Genomic DNA, 12459 nt, shown 5'->3' on the forward strand with positions numbered 1-12459 from the left:
GGTTTGGAAGAGAACGGCTGGGACCTGGGCAGAATCCTGTGCCATTACCCAGCTGCTTCTGATTCAGGGAGAACTGGCAGGAGCTGTTGGGGCTAGATCAGGCCTCTGCTTGGGGCCCAATGGGCGGATGCAGAATGGTCACAACTCAGTGACAACCAGAAAGTACAGCCTAATTTATGAACTAACTGACACAGAGGCTAGAGACTAGACTGTACCGCCCCTGCATCCCAGCCTACCCCAGATAACAGCAAATTGGGGAGGACAGCAAAAACTCAAGCCGGCACGCTTCTGAAAGGCCCTAAGCAATTCGGAGAGGGCCAGAGAACTCCAGGACAGTCTGAAAGAAACCAGAAACATGACAAGAGATAAAAATAAAAAAAAATCTCCAGCTGTTCAACAGGAGAAATTAAACCCAAGAGAACTAAACACTGAAGAGAACAAGCACAGTAACCATCCATTGCTCGACTCAGCATCAGCCGAAATTAAAAAGTATTTACATGATCTCATAGAGGAATTTAAAGATGTACTCCTGATCCAAGTGAGGCAAGATATAAAGAGATTAATTAAAGAAATGACAAGCCCTGCCCAAGAGAACACAGATGGAAGAACTGAGGAAATCAGAAAAGAAAGAGAAGCATCTGAAGAATTTAAGCATAACTTAGAATACATGAAACAGATCCAAAGAGAAAATCAGGAAATTAAAAACTCCATTGAATATTGGCAAAATGCCTTGACAGAAACTAAAGACAACCTTCTGAAACTTGAAGAGAGATTTAGGGCTTATGAACGTGAAAGAAAAAGCCTCTTAAAAATAACAAGGAACCAGAAAGAAGCAATTCTAAAACTGGAAGATGATAAAAAGATGCATAACCTAAGAATAAAGAATGTGAGTGAGGAAGCAGGAACATCCAAAAATGAAATACAAAAAATATTCACAGAGATATTAAAGCAAAATTTCCCATGTATAGCAAAAAGAAATGATATCCAGATAAAAGAAGCATACAGAACGCCAGCTACCTACAACCAAAACAGATCTACGCCTAGGCATATAATAATCGAGATCCCAGAAATCCACCAAAAAAACAGAATATTAAAAGTAGCCAGAGAAAAGATGCAGGTTACCTATAACGGGAAATCTATCAAAATAACGGCAGACTTATCAACACAAACTCTTAAGTCAAGAAGGGAGTGGGGAGAAATATTCCAAGTCCTGAAGGAAAAAAATATGCAACCTAAGCTCATATATCCATCAAAACTCTCTCTAAAAATTAATGAAGAAATAAGATACTTTCAAGACAAGGAGGAACTGTGGGAGTTCGTGGCCACCAATCCAACCCTACAGAGCGCTGAAGGACATTACAGAGAAAGAGAGGAAGAAATATCAGGATTACAGCTACAGTGGCAGAGAGGCCTCAGTGTACGGGGCAGACCATGGAATGAGGGAATAAGGTGGACAAATTATAGCAGAAAAGTGGAGTAGCAGACATGAGGCAGAGACGGTAAGCTAGTCTTTGGTAGAGACAGCTCTGAAACTATATTTAAAAAAAAAAAAAAAAAAAAAGCAGAGGTCATTGCTAATGGTGTATAACGATTTAAAAGACACAGTAGTCCTAGTGCCATATTTAGATTGAATTAAATTTGTTCTGGTCTGTCTACTCATATCAGATTTGAAGACACAGACCTCTAGAACCAAAAATAGCAGGTTATACCATGGTAACCATCCTTACTTTCCTATTGACTTAAGCTGAAACCCTGTATTACTTACATTGTCTTACTATGACTGATCTTAATTGTATCTGAATCATAAGACTATTGGTTGGCCTTGACTGATCCTATTTGAAATCCGTATGCGTGTTAGAATCAACCCTAAAAGTAGAGGAAACTACTCTGAGCATGACAGGATGTAAAGGATATCCATACTGGTATGAATCAGTAACAGTTCTCAAATACTACAATGCAGTCAAAGATAAGTTTTTATAAAAATAGGTGATAGTATATTTAACTATAATAAGCCAGTGTTGTCGACAAATCTATTGAAAATAACAAGAGAAAACATAGTAGCTACGGAAGATCATTTATATTATAGTTTTGTAAGTCTTATCCATTGCATGTTTATCTAGGAAATTGTTTCGCTGTCTTGTTATGAATTGGTTTTCCCTATAATACAGAGAGGATAGGAACAAATACTCTGAGGAAGAGACCTGAAAAACCCGAGGCTTATTTTGTAGCATTATAATATAAATTCTAGCAACCTATTGCTTGCTGATTAAAATGACTCTGGACTGGTTTCTTCAGCTCAACTTCAGCATATGCAGAGATGGGGACGGCTATCACAAAGAGAATGAGAGATGCGATGGTAGTTGGAAATGTCTTCCCTAATTTGGAACTTGAGGACCTAAAAAGACTCCATCATCCTGTAATGATTTGATTAGTTCTATAATATGCAATAAGTATAGAAAGTGGGTGAAGTTAGGGACAACTATCTGTAAGAAGCTAGAGACAGTTAGATAAGGTAGATCTCCAGTGGACTTGCTTTGAAATCTGTATTTCTTTAAATAGTTTTTTATTTTTTTTTTAAATGTTCTGTTCTGTTTTGATATGGTTAACCTTATCCTCTTAGAGATGTAAAACAAATAGGTGGGACTGATAATCATATTACGGAGCTTTTGTTCGGCCATAGAGCAGAATGGTTTGTAGGGTCACTTTTTTGAATGTCATTCTAAATACTTTAATTCTATAACCTAAACAGCCATTTCGAAGAAGACAATTTGTAACTTATCAACTGGCAATTTATTACCTTTTGTTTGTCTATAATTTAGTATTATTTTTCTACCCTTTTATTCTTTAATCTCCATGTATTTTTTTTATATATTTTTTTTTCGTTTCCTTTTCTTTAAATAAAAAAAAAAAAAAAAAGAAACAGAACTATACCTTCACTCATCTATGGGGGAATGTACTAACAAGTAGAGACTAAAAAGTTCCCAGAGTCTTCAACCCGACCACGGAGATCTCTGTTGATTGCCAAATTATATTGCCAACAGTTCTGTGAAATTCTTACATACACATTCTTCATTCAACATACCCAAATTGAACTCATTAGTTTTAAGACTTCAGAGGTAGGAGACCAATAGATGTTCTCACCCAAACCTCAAAGGACCTTACTGTTTACTTAGCATGAACTCTGCCCTTTCCCCTGTGTCTTCTCTCAGCATCCTAGTTCCTTACCCTCCCAGGTACCCTTCCTGGACTGTCAGCATCACTGGCCATTATACACCACAACCAGTCACTCAATTACAATCGCATTGGTTTTTTACTCCAAAACATTTCTTGAATTCTGTCTCCTCTTTTCCATTTCTACTTACATGGTCTTGTTCAACTTCTTACCACTTCTCATTTAAGACTCCCTGCCCTACATTTCTTTCTCCTACATACACCGAATTATTTGACTAAAAAGCATCAGAACATAGCCAACATGGTCACAAAACTTAAGAGATGGAAAGGACCTTCAGAATTTGTTTCATGATGGAGTTGAAACATATGACTTCCCTACTCAAAACCTTTGCTAGTTCCCTGCTATCTACAGAAATAAAAAACAAGCCCCACAGGATGACATGCAAGACTCTTCATGAATCTACTTCCACTTATCTTTCATTACCATACCTAAAAACTTTATACTGCAACAGGCTATTCATCATCGCTTGGCATTCTGGGTTCTTTGCTGCTTCCTGTCCCTTTGTGCACTGTTCCATTCGTGCAGATGTTTTCCTTCAACCTCCACTGTGTGAAACCTGCTGTCATCTAAGCCCAGGAAAATCCCTCATCTTTCATGAGATCAATGGCTTCCATGCAAACCTTTGCAAATGAGGCTGACCTTGCTTGCTGCCACACTGTGAAAGCTCTCTATTTAAACTGCAGAGTGTCAACCAGTTCTCCCTACCTCAGGTGTACATTTAACACTTTCTGAAGACACAGGTGACTGTCAAAAATGGAATGGGCAGGGTTATCATTGGCATTTGGTAAAAGCTAGGGATGCTGCTAAACATCATATGCCACACAACAACCCAAGACTAAGAATTATACAGTCCAAAACGTCAGCAATGCCAAGGATGAGAAACCCTGGTTTGGATCAAATTACAGCACTGTCATAGTCTACCTCCACTGACAGATTATAAATTTGGGAGAGCAGTATAACTAACTTCTCATATTTCTTGCACATAGTAGATACTCAATTATAAAAACTGCATTTTTCTCCTCTCTATGCTGAAACTTCTCCCTCAAAATACATCCTCACATTCTGGTACAATAAGGAACATTAGAGGCACCGAAATTGAGTTATTAGTAAGGGAAAAGAAATACCATTTATGGGACAAAAGGTATATGTCAAATACTGCGCTCCAGGACTTACACATGTTATGTTTACTCCTCTGGTAACCATGGAAGATATGGAGTTTTAGTTGTAACAGCCAAAACATATCAAATACTTACCAACTAGCCTGTTTGCTAAATGCTTCACACACATGGTATTACCTCCTCTTTACAACTCTATAAGGCAGAACTATCATTATATCTTTTTTACACATGAGGACACTAAGGCTCAGAGAAGCAACTCAAAATAACACAAGCAAGCATCTAAACAAATATCTGGACCCACATAGGCTGCTTTCTGTCCAAAGACAATGCTCTTCCTTTTCACAATACTGTTATTTCTGACAACTTCCATAAACAGCAAAACACCTGTTTGGGGGGAAGGACAGAGGTTGAGGTAGGAACTTCATAAGCAATCTGGAGAGAGGCTCCTCCCATATCCAGTATCCCTACTGTCCTGCGGCGTCCTATGCCTGATTCCTGCGGACTCTCAGCACCCGATTCTGAAATGATAAGGAAGCAGAAGGCCCTAGTGAGTAAAAACCAAAGGCAAAAAGAAAAGCCCTCCCCTTTCAAAACAAACAGCAATCCCTTACAAATGTGGAAGCAAACTAAAACAAGTTCATCTAAAGCTACTGACTATATTACAGAGAATTCTTTCAAGTGACTTAAACATATTTTGGCTGTGTATTCATAGAAAATTATATCCTAAAAATTTAAAAAACCCAAATATTTTAAATTGCATTCTAGTAGTATAATATTATTGGCATTATTTTAAAATTAAACATACACATTAATTTTTTTTTTTGGTGCCAGGATTAAACCCAGGGCCTTGAGCAAGTTAAGCAAGCACTTTACCACTAAGCTATACCCCCAGCTTATATAACTATCTTTAGGAACAAAGATAAGCATAAAAGAAAAAGATACAGGTATAAAATCAAAGACATGAAATAAAACTTCATAATCGTAAATACTGGAATTTGGAAGTATCAGTATCATGATTCACTTTTCTCCTTCCTAAAAAAATCGTGTTACCCTTCCTCTGATCACTGAAAAAATTAAAAACTGATAGGAAGAAATAAGCACCCCTGGAATCTATACCAGTCTTTACATATTATTTTTCATTAAAATAAACCAGACTTTCTTAAAAAATAATGGCCAATGCCAGGTCTGAGGTAGAAAAGTATCCAAGATGAGGATGGAATACCTTGGTACGTCAGATAGCAGAAGAAATAACAAAAGTGTTGGGCACTCCTAAAGATACGATGACCTCCCCTACCCTTGCCCCATCCTGGGGGTTTAATGAACCCCAGGCCTCCTACACACTAGACAGGTACTGAGCTAGACCTCTAGCCTCAGTGTGATGGGCCCTGAGCATCAAATATATTAAAATGCATTAGTTCATGGAGGTTTTAAAAAAGTTCACTGTTTATCTTTGAAAAGTGCTAGGACACCAAGAAATTGTTTAAAAGCTTAATAAATAAAGGAAAATAATAAGGATTTATCCTGTTTTTCTCATAAGAACTGTATTTCAAGATAACCAAAAGAGCTGAAGACATGACCTTCAATATATAAAATCCCAGCTATTAAATACAGAAGGAATGGTAGGGAAAAAAATCCCTATTTTACAACCTCTAATGCAAACACATATCTAAGTAATGATCACAATTGGCCCTGACAATCATCAGGTGAATGGTGGGTGAGGAATTTTTATAACAGATTAGATCAGGCCAATAATACCTGAACCTTCCCTTCATCAGTTTGAACATGACTAAAAGTGAGGCAACCATATATGATGAAACTCCTGACATGAGGCAGCAGGAAACACACAGCATCACCTTACAGATGAAACTGAATCTCAACCTAGTCAATCTAGATCTGACCTCTAGCATAGAGGACACAGTGAGAATCAGGGTACTGTCAAAGATCCCACAAAGATGCAGTAGACTGGTGATGGTAATCTTTGAGAAACTGAGTGCCCAAACTGCAACCCAAAACCCACTTATCTATTGCAAAGTGCCAACACTGCAATTAAACCTGAATAGTGAGGTTTTATTTTATAAAAAATAAGTGTTATCTCATGCTGGGCTGCACAGAGAGGGTTCTGTGTATCCACTACGGCACATGTGCCGTAAGTTCACTACCACTTCAGAAGACCAATTTCAAAAGGTAGCAAATTCATTCTATTAAATGACTTGGTTTGGCTTTTTTATTTCTAATGAATGGTTTGCAAAAAAGTACAAGAGTTGGGTGGTAAGATTCTTGTCAAAAATTAAGAGTCTAAAGAAATAAATCAAGAAAATGCAATATGGACCCTAGTTCACATTCTAATTTGAAATAAGCCAACTACAAAGAAATATTCTCGAGAAACATTAGTAAAATCTCTATTTGGGTATTAGAAGATACTGTACTGTACAAAATCAGGAATTGTTAATTCTGTTAATTTCAGAATGGCATTTTGGGTTCTTGTGTCACTGTTTTGTTTTGTAAATATCTGTTAGAGATAGACACTAGTCTGAATATGAAATGAAACATATGGTATTTGTATTTAAAAAATACAGAGGAAAACATATTTTGTGGAGGAAATATGGAAATAAAAAATGTCAAAACCTTGAGTGTTAAGTCTAGGTAATCAGTTCAGGAAAGTTCATTTTATTATTCTACTTTTATAAATGTTTGTACATATGAAAAAGTTAAAATGAAACAAAAGAAAGCAAATTAGGACTATAAAATGAGGTGGTCTACTTGTGTGTGTGTGTTTTGAAGCAGCTTAAACTTTAAGAAAGAAAAACAGTTGGGCATGGTAGTACATGCCTGTAATTCTGACACTAAGGGAGGCTGAGGCAAGAGAAAATCAAGCCCAACCTGAGCAACTCAGTAAAATAACAGGCCCTGCCACAAAATTAAAAAAAAAAAAGTAAAGGCCTGAGAATGTATAAAGGCCCTGGGTTCAATTCCCACACACAAGACTGACAGAGAAACAACTCCAAATTATCACTTATACACTACAGAAAGATTATGACTTAGACCGCAGGCCCTTAGAGAATTATCATAAAATAGTATTACTCACCATCCTCGTGGTCGAATCTTCCCAAAACAAAGTTGATACCAATCCATGCATAAACCCCTAAGAAGAAGATATAAAAAGCCTCACTTAATTCTCCACTGCTACACTGTGTGTACATCTCTTCCTAGGGCTATTCTCTTCCCTTTTCTTAGGGAAAATAGTCATAACACTGCATTCTATTCTATACTTGCCGTGTATAGATTTTAAGTCTTTTATCTTGTAATTCCTCCCCACTTTTAAAACTATTTGCTCAAGAGGCTAAGACAGAAGGGACTGTGAGGATAAGGCCAGCTTGAGCTATAAAGCTAGTTAAAGCCTAGAATGAAAAAGATCCAATCTTTAAGTTTAAAAAAAAATTATTTGCAACTTCCAAATTTCCTAAAAAATTACTTGCATCTTCCAAATTTCCTTTTTTATAGCAATGAATAACTATAAAAACTGATGTTAAAAAATGTAAATCCTTGAGCTCTACTTCTGGCAAGGTAGAAGAAATACATTCCATCTTGTCTCACTATTTGGTACAAAGAGAAATTCTACACAGAATGCATGCAATAGCTTTGTGAGAACTCTGGAAGTGAAAGATACAGAGCACATTGAGAAAGAAGCCAGAATTTACCCCCAACCCAGCAGCAAGTCTCTCATTTTTTCCCCCACTAAATGTTTCTTGGCCTAGACTCAAAAGCAACTTGGAATAGGAAAGCAGGCATCAGGTATGGGTATTAATAACTTCAAGACATTACTTTCTGGTCCAAAGAGCAGAAAAAGGTTGAGAGTGCTTTTGGGTTTGTTTGTTTGCTTGCTTGCTTGCTTTGTTTTTTTTGGTGTGTGTGTGTGTGTGTGTGTGTGTGTGTGTGTGTGTGTGTGTGTGTGTGTTAAAGTTTCCCTTTCTAGTTCTAAACATGCAATAACTAAGGTAAATAGTGAATGGCCGAAAAATGACCCTGCTGCACCCCTCAAGACCCAGTACCTTCTTGCTTCCCAGAGATCACTTCGGCTTGAGACTGAGAAAAGAGGAAATCAAACTCCAGTGGCAAATCCTTTACTAGGTCAGCCAAGATAGCCAACTGCTTCCTGCAAAAAAAGAAGAATCCAAAAGTTATTCCATTAACTCTCTTCTTACCTGGTATAACGCAGCAGGCCTGTGGTCCTCACTTCTCTGCCAGCCTGGCAACACAAAAAATGCCATCTTTTAAAAAGCAAAATAAGAAAGTCGCTCCTTGCAAACGGCCTCAAATAAGTGTCCTTTCATTTAGTCTTGTTATGACGTCATTACTGTTCATCCACCCTACCAACATGCCCAGCCTTGCTTCTTTTTGGTAGTTTTTTTCTTTTCCCAAAAGAAATTAGGGATTAAACCCAAGGGCTATATCTTCAGCCTTTCTAAATCTTTTTTATTTTGAAACAGGATCTCACTAAGTCACTAAATTGACCAGAATGTGCTCAAAATTGCCATCCTCCTGCCTTGGCCTCTCACACTACTGAGATTACAGGTAGATGCCAAGAGGTCCAGCTACCTCCTTTGATTTCAGAGGCTTAAACTACTTCCCAAAGACAGTTTCCAACATATGAGCAATATACTCATAGTATCCTTTTCCCTTAGATAATGTTATAACTCAAACAGTATTAAAAGATGCTTAGAGAGTGATAATAAACCACAAGAAACTGTATCATAATTTCACAATTATAAAATAAATAAATTACATTATTCTTAATTAGTATTAAAGAAAATGTAAATTAGGGAACACAATCTCATCCTCAATCTTAAATAATGCAGAAACAATACCTCACATTACCATCTAAGAAGTACAGTTAGTTCCATAAGTTTTTATATAATTCTTTGCCTCGGCATTAATTTTAATGTCCTTTTTCATATTTCAAGGGTTTTTTTGTTCTCTGTAAAATCTAATCATTTGAAAAATCCAGATCAGGCTCAAAATCTAAAATTCATAATACAGTATTTCCAATTTGGGGATGATTTCTGAAACTTTGTATCCATGGATTGTTTTTCCTTTTAAAGTCTTAAGTATGTTATCAGTATTATCAGGCAAAGAAACACAAAGAAACAAAGCAGGAAATAATAATATGAAGCTAGAAAAAATAGATTTGGCTACTGGCTCAGATAATTGTCAGCATGACTTAGTAAGCAGAATCACACTAAGGTAATAATTGTCAGCACAATGCCAAGCACTGTTTCTTGTAAAAGTTCTTTGTTATATGTATTCAATTCTTATAAGATTTTCACATGGGAAACAAGGTGCGCTATTCTTTTCTCTCTACTGGAGATGCTTCTAAACCACCCACAGTGGGGCTTGCTGGGTTTGATGACGATATGGAAGAACTTTTGGGCACCAACCTACATTGCTATTTGGAACATAAATTACCAATACCACCTTTCTAAAGAGCACCTCAGCACTTGTTCCAAATTTTTAAACATACTTATCTTTGATCCAGTGACTATACTTTAAAAAATTCATTCCAAGGAATGAAGAGAATATTACAGCACAATTTATTTATAATAATGACCATGCCAAGCAGGGTGGTGCACACTTGTGATCCCAGCACTTCAGAGGCTGAGGCAGAAGACTGATAAGTTCAAGGCCAGCCTAAGATACATGATAAGACCCTGTCTCAAAAAAATTTTAAAAAGGAAAAGAAAAATCAACAACAAACTGAAAGTTTGGGACTGATATTTATAGTACAATCACACAACGTAATATTCATAGTTGTTAAAAGAAATGAGTTGAATTTATATCTAGTTCTATTTACATAAAAGCGTTTAATATTATTTTGTGGAGGACTACAAAGTTACAAAATAGTATGTATAATGTGATCCCACTTAAAAACAAAAACTTCACCACACACTGTACAGAATAGGACAAAACTTTCATTCTATAAAAGTCAGTGTTGTTTCTTTATTTTAAAAACGTGTAATGGCAGAAGTTCCACATGCTAAGCAACACTCTACCCCTGAGCTATACTCCCAACCCTTTTTTATTTTATTTTGAGACAAAAATCTCACTAATTGCCCAGGTTGGCCTCAAAATTGAAGTCCTCTTGCCTCAGCCTCCCAAGTAGCTAAAATTACAGGCATGTGCCACCACATCCAGCTGCCTATGTAATTTTTTAAAGGGAATTTCCACTACAAAATACGAGGGAAGCATAAAAAAGTTCTGTTCAATCACTGACAAACAAAATAAAACCAAGTTCTAATACATTCAAAATACAGTCCCGGAGATTCAACCCCATATGAACACTACTCATAAATGCTAATGTAAGTCAGTTTCTTACAGTGACAGTCACAACTAGCTTGGCCTTAGAGGCAGCAGGGATTTCATGAAGCCCAGACCTGAAATGTACATTATTGAGAGAGGTGATCAGAAAACAAAAAAAGGCAAAACCCCTTTAAAATTCTTAAGATAAAATAAATATTAATATTCAGAGCTTCTAATCTAATAGTTAACATCACAGACAGAGGAAGTAGGGCTACACAGCTGATTTGGGTTTGATATAAATTTTAACAAACAGAGGCAATGCTGGGCAGTGCCAAGAGATGAGGCAATCTCTTCCTTTGCTCCAGACACACAAAAGATACCCACGTCACTGCCCCAGGCTCCTCTACCTGCAGCCTTGAACTGCCTTTTTGATCTCTAAATTAGGTTTTCTCTGGCCTTCCTCTCCATTCCTTGGTGGTGACACCTTCATCCATTCACAGCTTGTGATGTGGCATCCCCTCGAGTCATATACTCTTCCCAGGTTTCCAAAAATTTTTAAGTGATGTGAATATTACCAATGTCAAAAATAAAAATGCTAAATAAACTGTATCTGCCATATGATTACAACTTCACAGACACTGCATATACACATACACGTACAGTGAGAAGGAACCAAAGACAAAATAGTTTTTGACTGAGTAGTAAGTTGTAAAGTTCATCCTGATTGATTTGCTTTAAAGATTTCCTTTAATGATTTAAGGTTGCAGCTATAATATTTTGTTTGGTTTTAAAAATAAGTAAACACAAACTGAAGATTTTTAAAAGACCAAGACGTGAAGAAATTAACAATGAACTAGAAAGCCTTTCCTGTTGAGAAATGGTTATATAAATAATGTGCTTCTCAACACCAAACCAGACAATAAAACATGAGCTGTGAGTCTAAACAGGAGGAAAGAATTCCACTGAAAGAAGTGTTGATACATGTTATACTGTCTGGCATGTGTGGTAGAAAGCATGAGGCTAGGTTTTCTTATTATTGCTGATAGTTTTTTTTTTTCTCTTATTTATTTGGACCTTTGCACTCACAGCGGAAAAGGCCAGCTCTTTTTACTTTTTATTTTGGGGCTGAGTCTTGATAAGTCACTCAGGTGCCTACACTGGGCTTGAATTTGCAATGCTTCTGCCTCAGTCTCCTAGAGTGTGGAGAGGCCAGGCATATATCACCATAGCCGTATAATGTTGCCATTTTAAGAAAAGAAGGCCATGTATAAAAATTAAAATGTGAGGGAGCTGCTGTTTACTAATGGGAAATATTTAAGCTAATAAGAAATGCCTGTACCTGTGACATTATGAACATTCCTGGAGGCTAACTTCCAAAGTTAGGATTGGCAATGACCTCATTATTACAACACCAAATGTGCAAAAAATAAGCATGTGGGACTCTTCTGCACAGCAAAGGAAACAATCAATAGAGTGAAAAAGCACACTACAGAATGGAAGAAAATATCCTCAAACCATATCTGACTAGGGGTTACTCTTTGAAATATAAAAGCAATTATTACAACTCAATAGTAAAAATACCTCCAAGAACCTCATTTTAAAATGAGCTACAGATTTAACACTTGACAGTTCTCCAAAGACAAACAGCCAACTAGTACAGTACATGGGAAAATACTCCAGGTCACGACTCATCGGGACATGCAAATCAACACCACAGTGAGATAATATCTCACACCTGTCAGGAAGGCCAATATATAAAAACAAAACAAAAGACAAGTGTTGTCAAGACTGCTGAGAAGTTGGAAGCTTTGTGTA

General features: G+C 36.8%; 1 protein-coding gene across 2 annotated transcripts in view; it reads right to left on the reverse strand.

Annotated features, from left to right (window-relative positions):
• Positions 1–12459, reverse strand: part of Entpd7 (ectonucleoside triphosphate diphosphohydrolase 7) — a 45919-nt gene that overhangs the window by 16524 nt on the left and 16936 nt on the right. For both annotated transcript variants that reach the window (XM_063245057.1, XM_013143482.3), the window contains 3 exons: positions 8400–8503; positions 7436–7492; positions 4735–4868 (listed from right to left, as the gene is read on the reverse strand). In XM_063245057.1, coding sequence (XP_063101127.1) covers positions 4735–4868; positions 7436–7492; positions 8400–8503 — 295 coding nt within the window. The remainder of the gene's footprint in view (positions 1–4734; positions 4869–7435; positions 7493–8399; positions 8504–12459) is intronic.

This window comes from Cavia porcellus, unplaced genomic scaffold, assembly GCF_034190915.1.
Source record: "Cavia porcellus strain 051 isolate PalLab524CR breed Dunkin Hartley unplaced genomic scaffold, mCavPor4.1 scaffold_2, whole genome shotgun sequence".
NCBI lineage: Eukaryota > Metazoa > Chordata > Mammalia > Rodentia > Caviidae > Cavia > Cavia porcellus.